The sequence below is a fragment of the Opisthocomus hoazin genome, chromosome 21, assembly GCF_030867145.1.
Source record: "Opisthocomus hoazin isolate bOpiHoa1 chromosome 21, bOpiHoa1.hap1, whole genome shotgun sequence".
NCBI classification, from domain to species: domain Eukaryota; kingdom Metazoa; phylum Chordata; class Aves; order Opisthocomiformes; family Opisthocomidae; genus Opisthocomus; species Opisthocomus hoazin.
The window spans coordinates 3,918,536-3,942,478 of NC_134434.1; the positions used below are offsets into that span (position 1 = coordinate 3,918,536).

General features: G+C 45.4%; 1 protein-coding gene and 1 long non-coding RNA gene across 3 annotated transcripts; one reads left to right on the forward strand and one right to left on the reverse strand.

The window, feature by feature from the left end:
- Nucleotides 1-233: 233 nt before the first annotated feature.
- LOC142363882 (uncharacterized) lies at nucleotides 234-12,805 on the forward strand. Of its 2 annotated transcripts, none has more exons than XR_012766019.1 (4): nucleotides 234-323; nucleotides 648-730; nucleotides 818-933; nucleotides 11,446-12,805. It is a non-coding gene; the product is annotated as an uncharacterized LOC142363882 (long non-coding RNA). The 2 variants fall into 2 exon arrangements; XR_012766020.1 differs by lacking the exon at nucleotides 11,446-12,805 and adding an exon at nucleotides 1,223-1,275.
- On the reverse strand, nucleotides 4,359-21,291 carry LOC104330319 (myosin heavy chain, skeletal muscle, adult). Its single transcript, XM_075441122.1, has 38 exons — nucleotides 21,050-21,291; nucleotides 20,817-20,960; nucleotides 20,567-20,723; nucleotides 17,355-17,382; nucleotides 17,146-17,257; nucleotides 16,959-17,051; nucleotides 16,765-16,828; nucleotides 16,574-16,672; nucleotides 16,359-16,462; nucleotides 16,138-16,276; nucleotides 15,392-15,510; nucleotides 15,147-15,296; nucleotides 14,188-14,358; nucleotides 13,236-13,542; nucleotides 13,065-13,135; nucleotides 12,714-12,801; nucleotides 12,502-12,619; nucleotides 12,047-12,170; nucleotides 11,828-11,964; nucleotides 11,470-11,725; nucleotides 10,334-10,576; nucleotides 9,927-10,103; nucleotides 9,695-9,840; nucleotides 9,517-9,607; nucleotides 9,039-9,428; nucleotides 8,761-8,887; nucleotides 8,463-8,581; nucleotides 8,074-8,270; nucleotides 7,474-7,657; nucleotides 7,222-7,387; nucleotides 6,935-7,059; nucleotides 6,470-6,778; nucleotides 6,166-6,369; nucleotides 5,774-5,899; nucleotides 5,508-5,678; nucleotides 5,317-5,421; nucleotides 5,081-5,176; nucleotides 4,359-4,648 (listed from the first exon to the last, which is right to left on the reverse strand). Exons 1-38 carry the CDS (start codon nucleotides 21,254-21,256, stop codon nucleotides 4,493-4,495), a joined length of 5,820 nt encoding a protein of 1,939 aa, XP_075297237.1. The 5' UTR covers nucleotides 21,257-21,291; the 3' UTR covers nucleotides 4,359-4,492.
- Nucleotides 21,292-23,943: the final 2,652 nt, after the last annotated feature.

Below are 23,943 nucleotides of genomic sequence, written 5' to 3' on the forward strand. Positions count from 1 at the left end.
TCCAGCATGAGCAGAGGCAAAGCATGTTTGAAAACATCCGCTGTAAGAAGCGCAGCTTTCAAATGGCGTTGTCGGTTATGCTGCAATTATTTGTTCGGCATGCTGGGAGAGACGTCACCAGACCCGATGGGCAGTGTGACAGGGAATGCCTAGGCTCCACTTCAGCACTCATTCTTCAGACAGCAGTCCTGTGTGTAAAAGGAGAGCTCTCAGGAATGCTAGCCCAAGCTGAACAGAAATGCCAGCACCCTAATCCTTTGGAGGAAAACTCTTCTTCCCTGCCCTTCTGCTAAGACATGGCTGAGTGCTGGAGCCTGCATATGGTACGGACACACTTTTGTCTAGAAGAAGCCTGTTTATTCTGCTGGTGGGCATTGAGCCATGTGGAATTAAATATGAGGAGTTCTTTCTCCACGCCTAGCATACCATGTCTAGTCCATGTGGGTGTTTGTGGGTTGTCTGGTTAAGACGTATCCTTTCTCAGGATAGCTGTGAAGAAACCAGGATGGCCTTTTGCCATCTGCTCACGCTGCTTCTCCACTCAGGTCTCCCCTGACCTCACAACAGGAAAAAGGAAATTGAATGCATCTTTCCTTTAGGGAGTTTGGTCCACAGCTTCTGCTATTGCTTGTGTCTTCTCTTTCCAGTGATAGCATTCTTCCATGGCTTCCTGCAGCCTGAAGAAGACTGAGCATCTCAGTGGAGAAGGACAGACTGTCTAGCTGGAAAGGTAAGTAGAGTGGCTGTTAGGACAGACCTGTCATTTGAAGTTGGGCTGCGCTTGCATGAGTTACTCAGACGCCTCTCATGTTCGCAGCTAAGGCCTCTGGAAGCAATCGCTGCTGGACAGTGGGTCTCAGCTGAGAAGGTGACCTTCCGAATGCCCTTGCCATCACCCGTCAAAGCAATTGCAGTGCTGCTGCTGCAGGGCAGGTGAGGAGGGGAACACGCCTCTTGGATAAGAAGAGGGAAGGAAACGGGTCAGAAATGAAGCAATGTTGGCATTGTGCCACCAGATAACCAGTAGCCATAGTGTCAGGGTGCCCTAACAGTGCTGGCGTCCGCTGCCCCAGGGAGATTCCCTGCTCACCCCACTAAAGTCTTCTGGGGACACACCTTTCTCTCTGTGAGGCTTGTACTTGGCAAGGTCTGAGTTTAGCCCAAGAGACGGGGACATAGTTTGAGCTCTAAACAGGTAAAATGTGTCTCTTATCCTCTCCAGGTCAAGCTGCAGTGGCCACTTCACTTGGTCACTGCTTTGCCAGCCAGCACAGGTATGTATTGCCTTCCTTCCAGTTCAGTCTCTTCAGCTCCCTGAGAAGTGCCTCCAGTTAGCCAGTATCTTGCAGGGTGACTTGTAGGGTCTCAGAGCAGAGTCATCACATGACCCCATACTGGTCTTGGCCTCACAAGTTAGCTAGGTTTGGACTTTACCTCTTTGGGCTCCGATTCCAAAGCCTTGCTGTGTGTTGGATTGCATTTTTCCCAGTTTTCCTAGGGAGGTTCAGTAGTGCGTCACTGTGGCTATCCAAACATCTCTTGCATAAAAACAGTGTGATTCAACAACTATGTGTTCGTACCTGTGTGTCCTAGGTGTACATCTTTTGGTGTGTGTGTGTTATGACTGGCTGCCTCATTTTCTACCCACGAAATGGATTTGGAGGGGACTATGCCTCCTTTCTCCCAGATGACAACAGCTGATACTCTCAAGTTCTCTCTGAGCCTCTGTCTTTCTGTACAGCTGTGAGCTTTTGCACCAAGGATGGGGTTTCTCTGTAGTTACTTCCATTAGATGTTCTCTCCATGAACATGTCCAAGTCTCTTTTCAGTCCATGTAATCCTTTAGTTTTTAGTGACAAGGAGTTCCACAGCTTAACTGTATACTTTGTAAAGAACCCACATCTCATTGTGGTTTTGAATATCTTGCCTAGTTTCATTTAGTTCACACACATACTCTCATAAACACACACACACACATACACATCTTCCTCCTCTTTCTGCCCTCTGCACTCTCCCGTTTCTTTTAATGCCAGAGCCTGTTAGAACATGGTGGATAAGGGAAGAGCAACAGATGTCATCTACCTGGACTTGAGCAAAGCATTTGACACTGTCCCACATGACATCCTTGTCTCTAAACTGGAGAGACAGGGGTTTGATGGATGGACCACTCAGTAGATAAGGAATTGGCTGGATGTTTGCACTCAAAGAATTGCAGTCCATGGCTTGATGTCCAAGTAGACACCAGTGAGGAGTGGTGTTCCTCAGGGGTCAGTTCTGGGATCGGTGCTGTTTAACATCTTTGTCAGCAACATAGACAGTGGGATTGAGTGCACCCTCAGCAAGTTTGCTGATGACACCAGGCTGCATGGCCTGGTCAACAGGCTGGAGGGAAGAGAGGCCGTCCAGAGGGACCTGGACAGGCTTGAGAAGTGGGCCTGTGCGAATCTCATGAAGTTCAAGAAGGCCAAGTTCAAGGTCCTGCACATGGGTTGGGGCAATCCCAAGCACAAATGCAGGCTAGGCGGAGGGTGGATTGAGAGCAGCTCTGAGGAGAAGGACTTGGGGGTGCTGGTCAATGACAAACTCAACATGACCCGGCAGTGTGTGCTTGCAGCCCAGAAGGCCAGCTGTCTCCTGGGCTGCATCCCCAGCAGTGCAGGCAGCAGGGTGACGGAGGTGATTATGCCCCTCTACTCTGCTCTGCTCTGGTGAGACCCACCCTGGAGTCCTGTGTGCAGCTCTGGAGCTCTCAGCACAGGAAGGACATGGACCTGTTGGAGCTGGTCCAGAGGAGGGCCACAAAAATGATCAGAGGACTGGAACACCTCTGCTGTGAGGAAAGGCTGAGACAGTTGGGGCTGTGCAGCCTGTAGAAGAGAAGGCTCTGGGGAGACCTTAAAGCAGCCTTCCAGTACCTGAAGGGGCCTAGAAGAAAGCCGGAGTTTAGGTTTAGACTAAAGGAAGAAATTCTTTTCTATGAGGGTTGTGAGGCACTGGAAGAGGTTACCCAGAGCAGTTGTGGATGCCCCCTCCCTGGAAGTGTTCAAGGCCAGGCTGGATGGACTTTAAGCAACTGGTCTGGTGGAAGGTGTCCCTGCCCGTGGCAGGGTGATTGGAACTCGATGGTCTATAAAGTCCTTTCCAACCCAAACCATTCTATGATTCTATGATTCTGTAACATCAGCCTCTGTCAAGCCTCTCCACACTGTGCTGATTTTATAGTTCTGCTTTGTATGCCCACTCAGTTCTCTGCTTTCCTATCTTAAGTCTCTGGGTTTGTTTAATTGGTCATCCTATGGAAGCACCTCCATGTGTCTCATCATCTTTATTCCCTGTGGAATCATAATTGTTTGCAAAGTCAGTTTGTCTCTTTTTATTTTCTGTTTTGCTACCAGTGCTGAGAAATGAGTAGATATTTTCAGATAGTTATGCAGCACATGTGGAAGAGCTTGCTCCTCATGGGTAATTGTTGGCTCAGAGTCAGTCTTTTTATATGTGACACTGCATTGTGTTCCCCCACATATGTAGTTTTGTGTTTTCAAATGTACTGTAATACCAGCTGCTAATGAACACTGCTATGTTTCCCTTCCACTGATGGGCGACTTGCAGCTGCTTCTTCTCTGCTCACTGTCTGCTCTGACCTCCCTTGCCATAGGCTAGTGAGAAAAGCTCCTGGCTGAGGCCTCGGGTTTCTACAACACCACTAAGGAAAGCACCGCATAGAACAGCTGGGCTCCCACATCAGGAAAGAAAGATTCTCCCAGGAAGGGTAGTGTTTCAGAGGTTAGTGTGCCAGAGACTTCGCTTTTGCAGACGCTGGTCTGATTTACGGGAATTAAAGGAATCTTCACAGAACTGTCACAAGCATTGTCCAGTTTTATTCTAAGGGGATGGTCCCCCTATTTAATTAAATTCATGAAGCAAACATAGAGGAGAGTAAAGATGACCACCTGTTAGCTTCCTAAAAAAACATAAATTCTGTTGCTTATCATTCCTCAACATGGGCAGCAAAAGGATCAGCTCACACCTGATATGCTGCACAACCAGGAAGTACTAAGGTGTTGCATAGGTAAATACAACATAAGAGGTTGTTTAGGACAGAACAGTATGAAGGCTGAATGGCAGGAGTCACTGTCAGCAGTTATTGTCCCTGATTTCTCTTCATGTGAAGTTAAATTTCTATTCATGCGCCAGTGAATAAGTAATAAAGAAGGGATACAAAATTAGGAGCTAGATGACAAAAAGATGTACCCTGGCAGAGGTACACAAAAGTTATAACTCAAAACTGTGCCCAAAGGCTAATGATTATAGAGCCCTAACCAGTAAAAAGAGAAAAAAATGATAACATGGGCTCATAGTGTGTATGCGAAGAAGTCTACATTCTTTATTCTCTAGATATTGACATGCTTACAAAGACTAATTACAGAATGAAATGACCGAAAGGTTCACATTTTGTGCTTCCTTCAGGTCACTTTGCTGCCTCACGACATCCTCACTCTTCTTCTTCTATCTTCTTGCTGTGAAACTCTCGGCTCTTCACTCGGAGCTTGTTGACCTGCGACTCCGCAATGTCAGCCCGCTCCTCGGCTTCCTCCAGCTCGTGCTGGATCTTGCGGAACTTGGAGAGGTTGACATTGGACAGCTCCTCCTGTGCGGGAAAAGGGAGTCGGTGGTAAGGAGCCCAGGGCAGGGGTTTCATTCCTCTTGCATCTCTGCCTTGCGGGGCTGTGGCTGTTCCCTGGAGGAAGGCCCTGACCTCCATCCCACAGCCACCACTGCGTACACATAAGCCTCACACAGACCTCCTCATCGTCCTTTATTCAGGAGCCCACTGTGACAAGCTTCACCAGTGCTGTGTCACTCTTGAGGAGCAATATTGTCACTTGCATTTGTCATTTGTGCAATTATTCTCCAACTTGTTTGGTACTCGGGTATCAGGGGGGTTTATCGGGATGACACAGACCCTAAAACCCTCAATTGTTGATTACTGGCATTTTCCAAATTTCTGATATTCATCTCCTCAGCATCTCTGTGACACCCACACAAAGAAATGCTTGCCTATTCTCCAAGCAATACTTACAGCCTCCTCAGCCTGTCTCTTGTAGGATTTCACCTTCATTTGCAGCTTGTCCACCAGATCCTGCAGCCTGAGAATATTCTTCCGGTCTTCCTCAGACTAAAGAGGTTGGCAAACAGGGAAGAGAATGAATTATTGGTTTCTCCACACCACAAAATAACATTCCCCTTGAAGTGCTGTAAAAAACTTTGGCTTCCTGAGATGAGAGTGTGTGAGGCCGAGGAGGCCCCCTGCCTTACTTGGTAGGTCAGCTCCTTCACCCTCCGCTCGTACTTGCGCACACCCTTCACGGCTTCAGCGCTGCGCTTCTGCTCAGCATCAACCTCCCCTTCCAGCTCCCGCACCTGCAATGACAAGCCCATCTTTCGAGCTTCCCTGCTGGCTGCTTACATGACATGTTCACCCAGGCACAAATAAAAGCCCTACGCACTCTGGCCTCCAGCTTCTGGATTTGCTTCTTGCCTCCCTTCAGTGCCAGCTGCTCGGCCTCATCCAGACGGTGCTGCAGGTCCTTCACCGTCTGGTCCAGGTTCTTCTTCATTCTCTCCAGGTGGGCGCTGGTGTCCTGCTCCTTCTTCAGCTCTTCTGCCATCATGGCTGCCTGAGGAGAGCAAAAGGTCAAAGACATTTTGGGGCTGGAGACAGTCAGGGGATGAATATATACACCATCAGCACTGAAAAGAGCCCCCAACTCACATCTGTGATGGCCTTCTTGGCTTTCTCTTCAGCATTGCGAGCTTCCTGGATCATATCCTCCATTTCACTCTGAACTTGCATGATGTCTGTTTCTAGCTTCTTCTTGGTGTTGATTAAGCTGGTGTTCTGTGTAACAGGAAAGACATGATTTGTTCTGTTAGACCTAATGCCTTCACATCAAGAGTTGAAAGTGTGAGTATTGTTTATGAACATGTCTAATGCCTCTTTAGAGCCCTGGCAGTAAACCAGACACGGGTGTCTGGCTGGACTGGCCATACCTCAGTGTGGCTCATCAAGTCTTTACATACATGGTAATCACTTACAAGATGCATAGCAATGTCATCCTGTGTTATCCCTTGTTGATGGGATTAATTTCCAGCAGAGTGCCTGACCTGGGTATGGAGGAGCTGCACACGTTCAGTGGCATCCAGAAGCTCCTGCTCAGCCAATTTCCTCGACCGCTCTGTCTGCTCCAGGGCTGCCCGTAGCTCCTCCACTTCAGCCTGCAACAGGTTTGCTCTGCGCTCCACCATGGCCACTTGCTCTTTCAGGTCCTCCTGTGTCCTCAGAGCATCGTCCAAGTGTATCTGGGTGTCCTGTAAAAGACACAAGAGAAATTACAAGCTGGTGGTGTGTGCTTGGGTGCCAAAAATATCAGGGAAGACTTTTCTCTTTCTCTAGCTTTGCTGAACAGACCTTGAGCACCACCTGTGTGTTTCTCAGGTTCTTCTGTGCCTCTGCAGCCACACGGTTGGCATGGCTCAGCTGAATCTCCATTTCATTCAGGTCTCCCTCCATCTTCTTCTTCAGCCGCAGGGCTTCATTCCTGCTCCTGATCTCAGCGTCCAGGGTGCTCTGCATGGACTCCACAATTCTGAGGTGGTTTCTCTTCATCTGGTCGATCTCCTCATCTTTCTCTGCTATCTTCCTGTCAATCTCAGACTTCACCTGGTTGAGCTCAAGTTGGAGGCGCAGGATCTTGCCCTCTTCATGTTCAAGGGAGGCCTGGACAAGTCAGCAGGAACAGTGACTTAAACTACTGCTTCCTTTCTACACCATCTCTCATGTGGTATTTCATGAAAGCTAGGTTTGCTTTCCTGACACCTCTGCAGGTAACTACTCCCATACTTTCAGTCTGGACACCATTAGCACTGCCTGTACCTCAGCTTCCTCCAGGGAGGCTTGGATTTCAGATTTCTCCTGCTCAATCTGCTTCTTCACTTTCTCCAGCTCATGAATCGCCTTTCCTCCCTCAGCAATCTGCTCCGTCAGGTCAGCGATCTCCTCTGTGGGAACAAAGACCAGCAGCATGGTCAGGCACAGAGCCACATGGGAAGGGCCCTGTCACACCAAGGTGACAGGCATCTTTGCAGACCTGCAGGCACAGAGACACGTGGAGCGGTGGGTAGTGAGAAAGCCCTGCCAGGAGCAGAGGGCCGGGGACTTACGCTGCAAGTTCTTGTTCTCACGCTTCAGCGTTTCCAGGTGGTCCAAGGACTCCTCATACGCATTCTTCATCTTAAACAGCTCTGTGCTGAGAGAGCGAGACTCCTTCTGGGAGGCTTCCAGCTCAGCCTGCGTTTCCTCATACTTCTGCTTCCACTCTGCCAGGATCTGAAGAGAAATGTAGTGTAAGTATGGGTGTGGCAATCAGGAAGGTATGCTCTGTCCAGGAACCTTCCATGAAGAGCCCAAAAGACCTTGTCAAAGTTCTTCTGCTTCTTATCCAGAGCTGCACAGGCAGCATTGGTTCGCTCCACATCAATCATCAAGTCCTCCACTTCATTCTGCAGCCTCTGCTTTGTCTTTTCCAGGGAGGCACATTTGGCATTCACAGCTTCGACATGTTCCTCTGCATCCTGTAGCCGCTGTGCCAGCTTCTTCCTGGAGGAGATAAGCAGACCTCCAGGTTAGAGCTTAGAGGGGAGCCAATGTTGCACTGCTCATGAGAGGGCACTTGGCTACTTTGTGGGTGTTAAGGCTAGTGCTTTTCACAGTATTTTTTCTGTTCCAAGACTGCATGCCACCAAAAGGGTCCGTCACTTCTGTGTCCTAGCACCTACTAAGGATTTGGCTTGTCTTAGACTTTCTCCCCCTAAAGGCTGTGTTTGTCCTTCCAATCTACACTTTTTCCACAGCACCCTTTTCCTCTCCCTCGCTCTCTCCTCTTGACCACAAAGACAGTATATTGCTGCCTTTGTCCCACCCCTGTCCTACCCCACTCTCAGAGTCACCAGTTTCCAATTTCCCTTCACAGTCTCAGTCTTCCCCAGCCATTTGACATCCCACTTCCCACATACTTGGCCTCCTCCAGCTCCTCTGTGCGCTGAATAGCATCCGTTTCATATTTGGTTCTCCACTGGGCCACTTCGCTATTGGCCTTGGACAGGGCGCGCTGTAGCTCCCCCTTGGCTTCCTGCTCCTCGTCATATTGTTCCCGGAGCAAGTCACAGTCATGGCGAGCAGACTGCAAGGCGTGGGCCAGGGCGTTCTTGGCCTGAAGGGACATCAAAATGATTATGCTTCCTTCCCTCTCTAGTTTATGAGTTGCAGGGTTGTGCACAAGTGGTGTTCCCACCAGCACTATGTTTGTTTGGGGCAAAAATATTGAACCAGTCTTGGACCAGACAGGATTCTAGAGATGATTTAAGGGATAAAGTGAGTTGTGGATAATAGGGTAGTTCTAGACCTTAACTTCTTCCTCTAGATGTCTCTTGAGTTCCTCGATCTGTTGAGTAAATCCTTGCTTGCCCCTAGAGAGCTGAGAAATCAGAGCATCCTTTTCCTCCACCTGGCGTGAATATTCACCTGGGAAAGGTAAAGTGGAAAAAAGTAACTCGACTATTAATAATACGAGAATTTCTACCCATAAACCCATGTCATCAGGAGTGGCTTGGAGATGTTACACCAGTCATCACTTTGCACCCTGTAGTATGCCCATGGCATGCAAGTCCTCCCGTTGCACCTCAGGAATGAGGATGCCTCACCTGATTCTGTCTGAAGACGAGCTCGTTGGGTATTGAGGTCATTGATCATGCGCTGATTCTGCTCCTCCTTAGTTTTAATCTCACTCAGCTGGTCTTCCAGTGTGCGGCACATCTTCTCCAGATTTGCCTAGGCAGCAAACACGAGGAAGGAATCAACATGAACACCTGGACTCTGCCTTATCCTCACAGCAGGGATTTTTCTGTGAGAATGTGGCTGGTACAGGTAGCCTATGTGCCATACCTTGGCCCTGTGAGCAGGCTCTACTGCAATTCCATACCTTGGCTTTGGAGACAGACTCCATGTTACTGGCCAAGTCGTCAATCTCCATCTTCAGCTCACTCTTCTCCTTCTCCAGCTTCTGCTTCACTCGTTGCAGGTTGTCGATCTGCTCTCCAAGCTCAGCTGTGCTGTCCGCATGCTTCTTCCGCAGAGCAGCAGCTGTGGCTTCGTGCTGCAGCGTGGCCTCTTCGAGGTCACGGCGCATCTTCTGAAATTCTGCCTCACGCTTCTTGTTCATATCAATCTGAGCTGCAGTAGCCCCTCCTGCCTCTTCCAGGCGCTCGCTGATCTCCTCTAGCTCCCTGGAGAGGTCAGCCCGATGCTTCTCTGCTTTTGCGCGAGAGGTCCGCTCTGCCTCAATTTCCTCCTCCAGTTCCTCAATACGAGCCTGGGGAACATCAGGGACCCTTCACAACCATGCCCTCCTCCTTCCTGACCTGAGACTGGGTCAAAGAGGGGAAGGAACAGAGCCTTGCCTGCAGCTCCTTGATCTTCTTCTGTAATTGCATGCCCAGGGCTTGCTCATCCTCGATTTTGCTCTGGATTTGGCTGATTTCAAAGTCTTTCCTTTGGGCAAAGCAAACCATGTTACAGTTCAAAGAAAAAAGTCCAGTGCACCAGCCCAGCACTCAGGTGCCCCACAGCCACACTTACTTCTTCAGTTTCTCATCCAGCTGCTGCTTATCATTCTCCAAATCCATTATGCTGTCATGGGCCAGCTTCAGGTCTCCTTCCAGCTTCCTCTTAGCTCTCTCAAGGTCCATGCGCAGTTTCTTCTCTTGCTCCAGGGACCCTTCCAGCTACAACAAGCAAAACCATCAGCGCTTTGCTGGCTACGCTTTCCTCTACAAAGCTTACTTTTTCATCCAGCTACACGGGGGCTTACATCATCCACTTGCTGCTCCAGCTTGGTCTTAGATTTGGTCAGTGTGTTGACTTTGTCCTCCTCTGCCTGCAGGTCATCCAGTGTCTGCTGATGGGCCTCTTGGAGGGCTTTCTTCTCTTTTGTCAGCTTGGCAATGGTCTCGTCCAGGGCTGCCATCTCCTCGGTGAGGTTTTTCACCTGTTGGTTGTAAGAAAGCACCAAAAGTCTGTGAAAAAGACTTGACTGCTAGTGCAGTGCCCTTTTCACTTTGCAGTGCTTAGCCAGGAGCTTGTTTTCTATTGGGGCTGCCTAGCTGCCCTGCTCTGATGCTCCTGGCGTGTTCCAAACCTAGCTTCATTCTGAGGATACCAGGCTGATGTGGGAGGCGTGTGTCCCTTTGCCCTTTGTGTGATTCCCCATGTGCGTACCTTGTTTTCAGTGGCATGCTTTTCCTTCTCCACTTTGGCCAATGTTAACTCGAGGTCATCAATGTCTTTCTTCAGCTCGGAACATTCATCCTCCAGTTTCCTCTTCTTGGCCGTCAGCTCAGCATTAATTTCCTCCTCATCCTCAGCCCTTTCAGTCACCTCCTTAATTTTGGCTTCCAGCTGGATTTTGGTTTTGATGAGCTGGTCACATCTTTCCTCAGCATCAGCCAAGCTATCTGCTTCCTGGTGGGGAGACACAGATTTTGGTGGGTTGTAATGTGTTCAAGATACTCCACGCTGCCTTTTGTATCACTGAGTAGGCATGTGTTAAAATGGGGGCTGAACCTGGCCTTCCACTCCAGCAGCTGGAAGATCCTACCGGGTGTCTACTGGGAAACCTGTTCATCTGGTATCCACATTGTTTCCAAATCTTTTGTGTCTCTTCACAGTGCCTCACAGAGAGAGTGTAGCTATGAGAACACCTCCTGCACTCCCAAGCACGACAGAACAGTGGTCACTTCAATTGCTAGTTGCAGCAGCAGCAAGGGCGTGGAATCTTTTTTGCTGGCACAAAACCTATTCAATAGCTTCTTCTTTTTAACTGACTCTTCATGAACCTCGTATCATTTGGCGAGTCAAGGCCTGGTGAGAATGATTTAGTGGAGAAAGTGGTGTTTTGTTTGGTGTGAAGAGACTGCCTTTTCCTAATTGAGTTTGCATGGGAAGTATCCATGTTTCTGAAAGTAACCAAGGCCTTCTAGCGTAACTGTAAGTCGGAAAAGTGGCTCCTTCTCAGGTTTGCCTTCACTCTGTTAGGCAGATACACTGCTTTGGGAGTTGACTAGACGGAGAGATACTTCCCTGCCAGTTCTGAGCTCTCTGCTGTGGATTACGTGTGGGCTAGTGTTACGTGATTCTTTCCTCAGACAGCAGGAACGCCGAGTCTCATGTGGGGCTACCGTGAGACTCACCACGCCCCTGCCAGTGTCTGTTTACTCAAAGTTAAGAGTGCCTTAGGGTCTGTGTTTTAGGCTGTTTTCTGCTGCATGTTAGTCCGCTTTCTGCAAGTCTCTGCTTAGGGTAACAAGCATTCTGGCTGTTTCTTTTCCCAGGGACAACAGAGCGGTGGTACTCACCGCCTGCACTTGGAGCTGCAGGTCATTTTTCTCCTGAAGCAGGACCACCATTTTCTCCTCCAGCTCCTTCCTCTTGGCCTCAGACTTTGCAAGCTCCTCCTTGGTTTTCTCAAATTCTTCCTTCATGTTGGCCATCTCCTTCTCAGATTCTGCACTCTTCAGCAAGGGCTTGATCTTGAAGAACAGCTTCATCCAGGGCCAGTGCTTGACATTCATGAATGCACGAACATTGTATTGAATACAGAAGATGGATTCCCTGAAATGAAATTCACACGGCTTTTTCATAGCTTCGGTGTGATGAATTTAAACTTTATTCATCCAGTACCATGAGAACAAACTAGGTATGAGAAATGTCTACCTTCTCTCCACCATTTTGCGATACTCCACTCTCATCAGGAAGCCCCTGCATCTGGCTTGTGTCATGGTCATAATCTCTGCTAGTTTCTCATCTCTCATCTCCTCCAGCAGACCTACCAGCCCGGCTTTGAAGAACACCTTAAGAAAGTGAACATTGTAGCACTTCAGTCTCAGTGCATAACACAGGCACAAAGTGTTTGAATGCAGTACTTGTTTCTACCTTGGTGTGACCAAATCTGTACTGGGTGTGGTCCACATCAATGGACCCAAGAAGCTTCTCTGAAGCCTTCTTGCTGTCTATGAACTGGCCTTCTGGAATAGCACTTGCATTAAGAACTCTGTATCTGTAGGAGAAAGCAGAATATGAAGAAATCCACATTACTGAAACCACCAGTGCAACTGAACTTCACAGTGCTCTCAGCAACAGCTGGCTGTCTGAATGAGTAATGTCATGAATTAGGGACAGTGCATTCTTTTAAGAGAGTGTAAGTGAACTTTTCATACTGTTAAATCAGAGTCCAAGAGAATCCTCAATATAAAATAAATCATAAACTCACAATAAATCATACTTCTGTTACTACTTAGGTCGTTTTTGAAATGTAATATTTCAAGTCTTTTTAAGATACTCAGGCTATCATCTTGGTTTGAGTGGGGAGAAATTTGTAGCCCTCTTACCTTTGCTTGAAGTCAGCATACAGGACTCTGCTGGGGAATCCTTTCCTGCAAATTCTGATCCCTTCCAGCACACCGTTGCATCGCAGCTGATGCAGCACCAGCTCATGCTCCATGGCGCCTAACAAACATCACCATTACTGACTGCCCCATTGTTTGATACTCAGGAGAAGAGCTTCTGTGGCTTGAGTTTTCCTCCTATTATATCCCCTTACCAGGTGTTTTTGTTTCATTTGGGATGATGCATCGTACAAAATGGGGGTGAGTGCTGCGTAGATTTGTCATCAGCTTGTTTAAATTCTCCTGTGAGATGATTACAAGGTGAAGTTTAGATTAAAGCTTGTAAGCACTGCATGCTCATATATTATGTGCATACAAAAACTGAATCTTTCAGTGTTTTTACCTATCAAAAATGCATTGTTATGTTGGCATAAACCTCCTTTAATAAATATGGATCAGAGTCTGCTCAGGGAATTACAGGCTTGTCTTCTCATTGAAATTCTACTCAGCTCCTGTGCTGTTTCAGTGGCTATTTCTAATAATAAGGTAATGAATTCTGCCCTTACCCGGAAAAGAGCTGAGACAGTCTGGAAAGAAGACCCCTTCTTCTTGCCACCCTTCTTGCCACCACCAGCCTCTGCAAAGTTGATTTAAGTGAGCAGATGCCTTTAATATTGTCTTTGAGATTCCCCTTTGAACAATATGAACACACCGAACATGGATTTAACAGAGCTTACCTGCTTCCCCACCATAGCTGGCAAAGAGTAAGGCCAGTGTCTTCACAGATGATTTCTGATACAACCCAATGACAGTTTCATTCAGGGGGTCTTTGTTCTTCTCAAGCCAGCCAGAGATGTTGTAGTCCACTGTGCCAGCATAGTGCACCAGGGAGAAGTGGGCCTCAGCCTTGCCTTTGGCAGGCTTGGGCTTCTGGAAGTTGTTGGACTTGCCCAGATGCTGGTCATAGAGCTTGTTCTTGAAAGAGGTGTCAGTTGCCTTGGGGAACATGCACTCCTCTTCCAGGATGGAGAAGATGCCCATGGGCTGGAACGTACCACAAGAAGTGACAGACAAAAATAATGATGTGAAACATGTGCTAGGACCATCAAAGGTGCGAGTGTGTTGCTGGTAGCATCTAAGCCTGGACAAGGGCCTGAGTTTGTCAGGAGGTATTCTCGACCAAGGAGCTTATTTCTGCCTTCCCTTACCTTCCTGCAGCCTGTCTTAATGCAACTAGCAAGAACGTCTGTCTGGTTCAGGTTAGAATTGGGAGTAGAATTGGAGGGGGAAGTGGTAAACAGAAAAATAATTGCGAAAATAGCTACAAGAGGCCCAGCTGTTTTGGGAAATCAGGTGAGATGATATTTATTTCCCAGATCTGTGTGTGGAGTTCTGATCTGAGTCTTCAGAGGAAAAAGGAAAAGAGACTGACTCTGGTTTGTTTTAAAGAAGTCTGTTGGTGGGAGTCCAGGCTACCTTTTCCATGCTCGAAGACCAGGTAATGCAGGACTGATGACACACAGATTTACATTTCTTAATTTCTCTCCCCCAGACTAAAACAGATCTCAGTGCAAAATGTTTGGTTTAACTGACACTGAACATCTGGCCGTAAGTTCTTTCTGAGAAGAATCTGGCTCAGAAACATCACAGAATTCCAAAATACATTGTACTCTTGAAAGGAAAAGGTACCTTCTCAATGAGCTCAATGCAGGCAGCCAGGTCCATCCCAAAGTCAATGAACTCCCATTCAATTCCTTCCTTCTTGTACTCCTCCTGCTCCAGCACGAACATGTGGTGGTTGAAGAACTGTTGCAGTTTCTCGTTGGTGAAGTTGATGCACAGCTGCTCAAAGCTGTTGAACTGCCCAAAGCAAGGAGTAGTGCACAGGTTCTCAATGTGTGAGAAACACCACCGGGTTTTGCTAGCCTTCTCCTAATGCTGTTTGAAGTTCCCCAGATAGAACACCACTCCAACAGCGTGTGTTTCCTTAGCAGAATTTCTGTTGTAAAACTTACTGTCCGTGAAGGAATTTATTGTTCTTACTTTTGAAATCAAGCTCAAAGCCACATTTCTTTTTTACTGTGCTACTCAAAAGCAAATTCTTCGGTAACATTAGCTGCAGCATTGTGTAGGTGTCTCAACCCTCTGACTTCTCGGAGAGTGGAAACCTCCCAAGAATTTCTCTGCCCTCAGATTACCAGTCCGGGGGTTTCTTTGCTCTGACACAGAAGTCCTAACACCATCACTGTGTTCACAACGCAGGAAACATGCTGTGAACTTTCCCATAGCACTATCCTTTCCTTGGCTTTTCCAAGAGCATCCGCACCTTTGACCCACATCTCTGTGAGCCTCACTCCTAGAGCTGTCTCTGTTTGAAAAGCCTAGGACCTTTGCAAGCTCAAGGGCCTCTGAGACCACTTTCTCAGAAAGCAGAGCTTTCTTTTACCTGTTCACAACGTTAGAATCAAAGCGTTTGTTAGTGAAGTCGTTTGAGGGTGCTGCTGTGACAGAGAAGAGGGAGGGCTTTCTAGAAAACTGCAGATGAGGAGGGTAAACTTCTGAATCTTCTTAAAGAGAAACGTGTTTCTGAGTCCTCATGACCCCCCCATGACCCTCCCTTGGCTACGGTGCCAAATCCTTGTCCTTACATCAAAGATCTCAAAACCAGCAATGTCCAGGACTCCAATGAAGTACTGTCTGGGCTGCTTGGTATCCAGCTGTTGGTTGATGCGAATAACCATCCACAAAAACATCTTCTCATAGACAGCTTTAGCCAGGGCACCAACTGCATTGTTCACCTAAAGCAGAGAAAACGGACCGGAATTACATCCTAGGGTCAAAGAAGAATCCTCAAGTACCCTTTCAAGCCATTTTCAAGTCCTCTGGTCTTTACCTGTTCCACAGTTTGACCTTTGGTCACAAATTCATTCCCAACTTTGACGCGGGGATAACACAGGGCTTTGAGCAAATCAGCTGAGTTCAGGCCCATCAGGTAGGCAGCCTTGTCAGCCACTAAAGAGGGAAAGAGAGAGAGAGGGAAGCATGCATCTTTGGACAACGGCTAGAATTTGGTCAGTGTGACCAACCCTGCTGCCGTGTTCCAGATATGGAAAAGCATTGTCTGGTGTCATACAGAAGGTCTGTGAAGGAGTGTAAATTCTGGATGCTAAACATGGCTTTCTTTGAAAGCAAGAACAGCTATGTTTTGTATAGGAATAGCTTGAATCTTGAAGTTCCCAGATGAATCCAAAAAGCCTCTGGGAACATGTAAGGCATGGATACAGCACATTCTTTTTCTTTGGAAAGTGGATTTCTGTGTGGCAAAGGATGCAGGATTTATTTCACCAAAAAATATGATTGCACATCATGATGATGTAGTGGTTGAGGGTTTTAGAGACAGAGGTATACTGTGTTGAATTTGAAGGTCCCCCTTTCAGGCTCTATGCTTGTGTGCAACGGAGAAAATATTGGTATTTCCCATGGGCAGGGAAGTTCGTCTCAGACAATGAACAAAAATGCTCTTCCACAGTGTTTTACATGGCAAGTCAGGCCAACAAATGCCTGTCTTCAGAGTCGAACTTATCATCTGTGCAAACAGAGAAGTTCTTTGAACAAGTTGTCTGCTGGATTTACTGATACCTTCTGTGCCATCCGGCTCTGCCTGCTCCTCTCGCTGTTTCTGCTTGAACTTCAGGTTCCCATAGTGCATGACAGCCCCTGTCAGCTTGTAGATGGCCGTCTTCTCATCAGCAGTGAAGCCCAGGATGTCAATGGCACTCTGCAGTCCAAAGAAATGAAGTGAAAACATTGCCTAACAACCTTAGCAGTATCACCAAAAATATTTTCTTTACAGTACTTACATCTGTAGCCATGAGCTCCTCCTGGTCATCAATACTGGGAACAGTGACCTCACCTTGACTCACATAGTGGAAATCAAAAGGGTTGGTCGTAATGAGGAGCATGTCTGAAAGCAGGAAGAGGCAAGGCACGGTTGGCAATTAGTTTTGACATCCGGGTAGTAGGGGGAACAGTTGCTCAGCAATCATCATCAAAAAGACATAATTCTGCTTCCTACCAATTAGCTCTGGCTTCTTATTGGACATGATCTGATAAAATATGTGGTAGCTTCTTTCTGCCTTGAGCTGGAAAGTGACTCTGGACTTCTCCAGCAGATCTGCCAAGGAACAGAGAAATAGTCAGGCACAGGAAGGCACATGGAGGTGGGAATCTGGGAGGGAATGGGATCAGGCCAGGAGAGTCTCTTACAAGTTTCAATGTCAGCAGAAGCCAGTTTGCCTGTGGCTCCAAAGTGGATTCTGATGAATTTGCCCTGTGAAGGAGAAGAAGTAACACTGCAGCCTGGATGGGTTCTTTTGACATCTACTTTACGTGGAATACTGCTAGGGCCATCAATTCTCTTGTAATGAAAAGGAGAGATTTTGTCCAAAGTAACAACTTACAAAGCGTGAGGAGTTGTCATTCCTCACGGTCTTGGCGTTTCCAAAGGCCTCCAGCAGTGGGTTGGCGCTGATGATTTGATCCTCAAGCGTTCCCTGCAGGACGATAATTGTTGCTGGTTATCCTTTGCAAAAATCATGTCAGGAACAAAGGAAAGCATTGATTCAAAGCCAGCATCTATTAATTTGCCTGCATTTTGCCTGACTGTTCCTCCTTCTTCTTCTCCCCGCTCGCTGCAATTGTTGCAAAGTACTGGATGACACGCTTTGTGTTCACAGTCTTCCCTGCTCCGGATTCTCCGCTGTCAAACCAAAGAGAGAAGCAGAGAGCGTGTGGTCAGGCAGGAGGTACCCTGCCACCTGGCAGACCCACAGGGACCCAAGCAGACATGTACATACGTGATCAGGATTGACTGGTTCTCGCGATCTGTGAAAGAGATCAGAAAAAAAGAGTTTATTAAGAAGTATCATGAATATCCTGAATAAGACTATACCTGGAATTTTTACAATATGCTCTAGCAGTAGTCAGGTAATTAATTTCATAAACTTCTGTGCCTTCAGTCTAATTCCTTCTGAACGTTTACACTTCCCAGCTGTAGCTGGGAAGCTACCATGTCAACACTTATGTGGATATCATGTGCAGTATACGTGCTTCTTTTCTGGATATTCTCTTTAGGTCAAGGTGCTCTTTTTCTTTATGAAAAGGGTTCCAGCTAAGGGGTACTTTTGTAGAGTTACTCATTAATTGAACTATGTGGAAACTGAAGTGAACTGTAGCAGGTACTTCTCATAACCTTTATAACACAGGAAAAATCACTCCAGATCAGTCTATACACTCCCCTAGATGATTTTTCTGTCAGTGGCTAATTGATTTTTGCCTGAAGAAAATGACAAAAACATCGAAAGTATGTAGTAACCTTTTAGCAGAATACTCTCCCGTATTCTAGAATATCAAAATTTTGGTACTTTCAGAGTTAAATTTGATGTTTTTCTTTGTAATAGCATAGGCTGAGCTTGCTGTCCAGAATTTTGTCTGGTTGCTTTTTTAACACATGCTCAGTTCTTTTTTTGTTGCTTCAACTTTTATCACCCAGTCTGCTCCATTTTTGAGTGACTTACTCTGTGAATGAAAAAAATGTGGTTGGTGCTGAACTTCATTTTTCATGTACTTTTTCCTTGTCTATTCATCTTCTCCGTGCCATGCATGATTTTATAAAGTAGCACAAATCATTTGTCTAGAGTTACCTGAGCAGATGTCCTGCCATACCTTTGGGAAATCTTTTCATCTTTGTCTTGACCTGTTCCATTTCTACTATATTCTTTTTTGAAAAAGGAAGAGCAGAAATGCATACAGTGCACAAGATGCAGACAGTCCTTGGGTAACAACAGTTTGGCCTCTATTTCTTGCTCAGTGATCTTCACCTTTCAGCTTGTTATTTTGTAGATTTCTGATCACTGAGCCAAAATTTTTGAAGTTATTTTAAAGGATATCTATTACGGAAGCAGTTGCTATCGGCAATGAGCCCATCTTTTAGGGTTTTTTCCTATGTCCATTGTTTCACATCCTTGTTGACCAAACTTTGTTGCCACATCACAAAATAATAACTCAATCATTTAATGCCATAAAGTCCCTCTGAAATTCTTCACTGTTAAACTTCATCTTTACTGGCCTGAAGGACTTAGTCAAATCAGAAACCTTGTTATCATTTACAGATCATTTAAAAAAAAAGTTCAACAGCAGAAGTCCCAGAACAGATTCCCGTGTGACTTCACTGATAAAATCTTTGCACTATGAAAACTGAAAAATAAAAGTTTTTACCATGTATTCCTTTTTCTTAACCACTTCTTTTTGAATCTTCTCAATTCTATAGCTGGTAGTGAATGTAAGCATAAAAAATAATGCTAAAAATAGCTGCTTTATCAACTGTACTAAAGATCTATGTTGAATCCAGATAGGTTACCTTTACTAGCTCTCCTTTGTAAAAAAAAAAATTAGTAGCTTTGTAAGGCAAGACTTCCTTTTAGAAAAAAAATCTTATTTTTTCTTGGTAAGTCACATATATTCACATGCCCAGTAATTGCCTTGTTTAGAAATTGCTGGCAGTTTGCCTTTTACAAAAATCAAGCTTACTGGTATGCTGTTCCTTAAAACTCCCTCACAACTCTTTTTAAAAGCTAGTGTAATGCTCACCAGTTTCCAGGCAATTTTTAGTGAGAATTTCTGATCTGTAGATGCCTGGTTGAATTCTGTCCTGGCAATTGACTAAAGTTTATTTTATTGCTGTTTTTTTTATTCAGAAGTTGTTCCTCTGATGAATCACACTATAAGAAGGAATTCCAGAAATGAATACTTCCAACACTACTTTAAGGTAAGCAAATGAAAATCTCATTTAGTTGTTCTGATATAACGTTATGTTTTCCAAGTTGTCTTTTTTTAATTTTGACTCTGTCAGTACAGACTCTACAGACTCATATTAAGCTCTTCTGCTCTTTGTGTATTTGAAAAAGAAGTAAACATAAAGTCTAATGAATGCTGCAAATTTTTCTAAAAGCCTTGCTTTTGCATGTCTTCTTGTGTTTTCACAGTTAACTAGCCAGAGTTATGTTTTGAAGAAAGCCTATGTGTGTTTAAAAATGTTCTTTAATAGCCTGGGCTGTCTTTCAAAGAAAGTACTTTTTGCCAGATGATTTACACTTGTTCTATGCCTCTAGGAAGGTGTTTTCCAATAATTTGCATGCAGTCTGAAGAGACTAAGCCATTAGGTAACTAACTCCCAGTGGAAAAGTCTGGGTTTCCATTCATCAGGTTTCTGCACATGTACTGAAGGAAATGTATGATGAGTTACATACACACTGCCATGATAATACACACTAACCAATCATCAATATACTATTCTTCCATTTTCACAGTATTCTCTTCCAATTAACCTTCTTGCCGCACTGAATACTACAGAATTAAATACAGTAAATGGGGAGGGAGGGGGGAACAAGATTTATTTTAATGAATTAAAATGTATCTCTCTTTGTTTAATATTTTGCTGACTAATCTGCTCTTCCTTTAAAGTCTGGACATTTAGACAACACTAGAAATGTTCTCACTACACTTCTTATTGCTTCTATTTATATTGATGAATGGAAAAGAAGAAATTGTTTCTGAGATGGAGGGAGGAAGTATCAATTTTCCGAGCAGGCTTCACTGTAATGTCTGACTAAGACTGCTTCCTGAGTTTTCGTAAAAACGCCAAAGGAAGCATTGGCTTCAATATTGCATCTCCTTTCTCTTGACACTGAATCTTACTTACAGACTCCACACTAGTGACTGTCATTCCTGCAAAGAAAATCATTCAAAGAACAATCCTCTCAACGAAGAAAAAAGTAGAAATTTACAAGTTTATCCATATCCTCCCAAATATCTTGGACAGTAGATTCTAACACTGATTGTTAGAAACATAATCCCAATGATGCTGTCCAGTAAAGACAATATTTTCAATGATGAGAGGACATCCATCTTCCAACACCATTAAACTGAAATATAGTGCAGTGAAATGACTTTTTATTTCCTCTACGAAAGTTCAAAGCCAAATAATTTTAAAGAAAACCAAGCAACTCACCAGTAAGCATAAACTGATAGGCGTTGTCAGAGATGGAGAAGATGTGTGGAGGGGCCTCCTGGCGCTTCTTGCCTCGGTAGGCCAACACCACCTCCGGGTTGTACACCGGCAGCCACTTGTAGGGGTTGACAGTGACACAGAAGAGACCCGAGTAGGTCTGCGAGGAAGGGAGACAACACGTTGGCTTCCACTTCGCCTGGAAGAGCAGTTCCTCCTAGCTACCCAAAGGAAGACTGCGGCTGGCACTTACGTAGATCATCCAGGCTGCGTAACGCTCTTTGAGGTTGTACAGCACAGCGGGTTCATGGAGGTGGGTCATCATGGCCATGTCTTCAACTTTATCATACTTAGGAGGGTTCATCTGGAAGACTTGATCTTCCTTCACGGTCAGGGTCTGTCAAAGGAAGAAGGAGATGCATGTATGTCAGCTAAGACCTGAGACTGGCAACTACATAGAGATTTTAAGCCTTGTTTCTTACTCACCTCTCCAGCTTCAGTCTTGACAGTGACCTTCCCTGATTCTTTGCTTTGGATTGTCCCTTTCACAAAGGATTCCTTAGCATGTACCACAAAGACGGATGTCTTGGCATCGAAAGGCTTGTTCTGGGCCTCGATTCTCTCCTTTTCTGACTTTCGGAGGTAAGGGGCCGCCTCCCCAAAGGCGGCCATCTCAGAGTCTGGAGAAGTCATGTCTGCAATTTACTGAAGACACTTCAGCAGAGAACCCTGTAGGAGAAAGGAAATGTATCATCAACAGATCAATCATGTACCTTGCTTGTAAGGAGGTCTTTTCCGGCGTTTTAAAACTAAGCATATACTAGAATTGGTAAAACTAACAAAACTAGCCTTCCTGCTGTTTAATGATTTAAACCCAGAAAAACAAGTCTTGTTTTCATCCTTGAAGAATACAGAATAACCTTTTAAAAATTGCTGGTTTGTGTCTTGTGACATTGTACAGATTGTACATTGGCTTTATAGATTGTACAATGTCATATTTGAGAATATGAATTATGTTAAAGGAATCTTCTTATGTAAAATTCAAAAAAGGTATAGGTAGAAAATATACAGATGCCGTGAAAGCAGATGGAAAAACTTACCTGGAAAGCAGTTTCAGATGGAGGACTATACTGCATAATATGCAATAAAGGGGGATGCCTAATTTCAACAAATCACTAGACCCAGAAAACTTACCTTGAAACTCTTCTTGGAGACAGGGCAGAGCGCTGCAAAGACACTTTTATAGAGTCTGGTTGGCATATGCTCTGGATTCCTTCTCTTTCTTCGGTCAAAATATTTTTTGGCAAACATTCTTTGGCAAAGCATTGTCTGGCAAACTTAACTAAGGGCATAATTGTCATTTGATTTGACCAGATATATTTAGAAATGTTTTGTACCTTACCAACGATGTGAATGTATCGACTATAAATAATTTGACAAGAGACTTAAGGAGAAAATGTCAATTAGTCAAGGCACTTGAAGAACTTGGATGTAGGACTTATGGATTCTATTGCTGCATTTCCAGTGATTTCCTCCTGGACTCAAGGCAGATTATTATTGCATGTCTGTGCTGTAACTCTTTGGGTTGCATTCTGCAGATAACATTACAGTTTTCCACACGATGTTCTGAGGCTAATGAAGAAATGCATTAAGGGCAGTAAATAAGCTGTGTGGAAAAAACATGAAATGTGTTGTTGAATAAATTTAACTCGCAAGTTCATCTCATATTTGAAATGTGAGAAAAAAAATGTATTACAGTCCAAATTCCTACATATGACATTCTTGGGAACTGAGATGCAGCCCAAGACAAACAATTACTTTCTTATTCTAAACATTCCTGTTGAAAGATGGGATACACACAAAAATGCATTAGGTACAGACTTGAGTAAGTATAAATCGGTAATATGTAGTGACTAGCACTAAGATAATTAACAAGGTTTTAGTGTACCTCCACCTTTACTACAGATTTTTAAAATTACAATAGAGCCAAAAATGCGAAGTAAATTTCTAAACAGCTTAAGCCTGTTCCTCACATATGTACCCACTGTCAACATATGTCAAGCAACATCCTCAACTGAGACAGGAAGCAGGGCAGGTCCATGTAACACTTCACTAGCTACAACTCCAAAAAAAATACCCCTGCAACCAAATCCAGCTATCAACACAGTGCTGCCTGTATCAGAGCATTAGAGGTGGTTGGCAGTCCTGTACACTGCTGATACTCTGGGAAAAGGTGAATTTGCCGGTAGTCCTGGAGAGCGACTGATCTGGTTCTAGGAAAAGGGCACTGTCACTTGAGCTGCTTTAAACACTGTCAGATCTAAACACGCTCTTCTCCTGGTCGTTGGCATTTTGGTTATTAAAAGAGCTCAGTGGATAAAGCTCGGTGAATAACACAGGGGCAAGGTCAGAAAAATGATGCCTGCGATCCAAGGTAATATTCAGTGTCAAGCACTGGCCTGTGTGTGAAGAGTTTGTTCCAAGGAGGGCTCTGGCACTGCCAGTACCTGTTTTTTTGGAGTTCAAACCCCAAAGCTCAGCCCTGGGTTCCCTGCATAGGGAGGTTGATGGAAACACCCTGTGTCATGCCCAGATGGAGCCCAGAAACAACCAGTGGGAAATGATGAGCGCAGGGGTGCATCTGAAGTCCTGCCTCTCTGGGCAGTCTCTGACTGCCATGGACATGTAGAAGCCAGAGGACAGAATCATAGAATGATAGAATGATTTGGGCTGGAAGGGACCTTCAAAGATCGTCTAGTGCAACACCCCTGCTGTGGGCAGGGATATCTTTGACTAGGTCAGGTTGCTCAAAGACACATCCAACCTGAGCTTGAACACTTCCAATGATGGAAGACTCCATCTTCCTTATAAGCCTCCTTTATATATTAAAAGGCTGCCATGTGGTGTGCTCAGAGCCTGCTTGTCTCCATGCTGAACAGGCTCAACTCTCTCAGCCTTTCTTCATAGGAGAGGTGTTCCAGTACCTAGATCATTTTTGTGGCCCTCCTCTGCACCTGCTCAAGCAGGTCCGTGTTTTCTTTGTACCAGGGTTCCCAGAGCTGGATACAGCACTTGACATGCTGTCTCATGAGAGCAGAGCAGAAGAGGAGAATCACCTCTCTCTGCAGGGCTGCTCTCAATCCAGTCATCCCCTGCTATATACTGATAGTGGGGAGTGCCCTGACCCCTGTGCAGGACCTTGCGCTTGGCCTTGATGAACTTCATCAGGTTCACGTGGACTTACTCTTCAAACCCATCAAGGTCCCTCTGGATGGCATCCCTTCCCACTGGTGTATCAATTGCACCACTCAGCTTGCTGTCATCTGCAAACTTGTTGAGGGTGCACTCAAGCCTACTGTGTATGTCATTAGTGCAGATAT

What these genes read in the sequence shown, in the direction of transcription:
- LOC104330319 (XM_075441122.1), bottom strand. Translation starts at nt 21,256, where the DNA reads ATGACTTCTCCAGACTCTGAGATGGCCGCCTTTGGGGAGGCGGCCCCT. An exon ending in TGGAGCAGCAAGTGGATGAT is followed by an intron (nt 9,841 to 9,926) that starts GTAAGCCCCCGT and finishes TGCTTGTTGTAG; the next exon opens with CTGGAAGGGTCCCTGGAGCA. An exon ending in TGAAGGAGCTGACCTACCAA is followed by an intron (nt 5,177 to 5,316) that starts GTAAGGCAGGGG and finishes CAACCTCTTTAG; the next exon opens with TCTGAGGAAGACCGGAAGAA.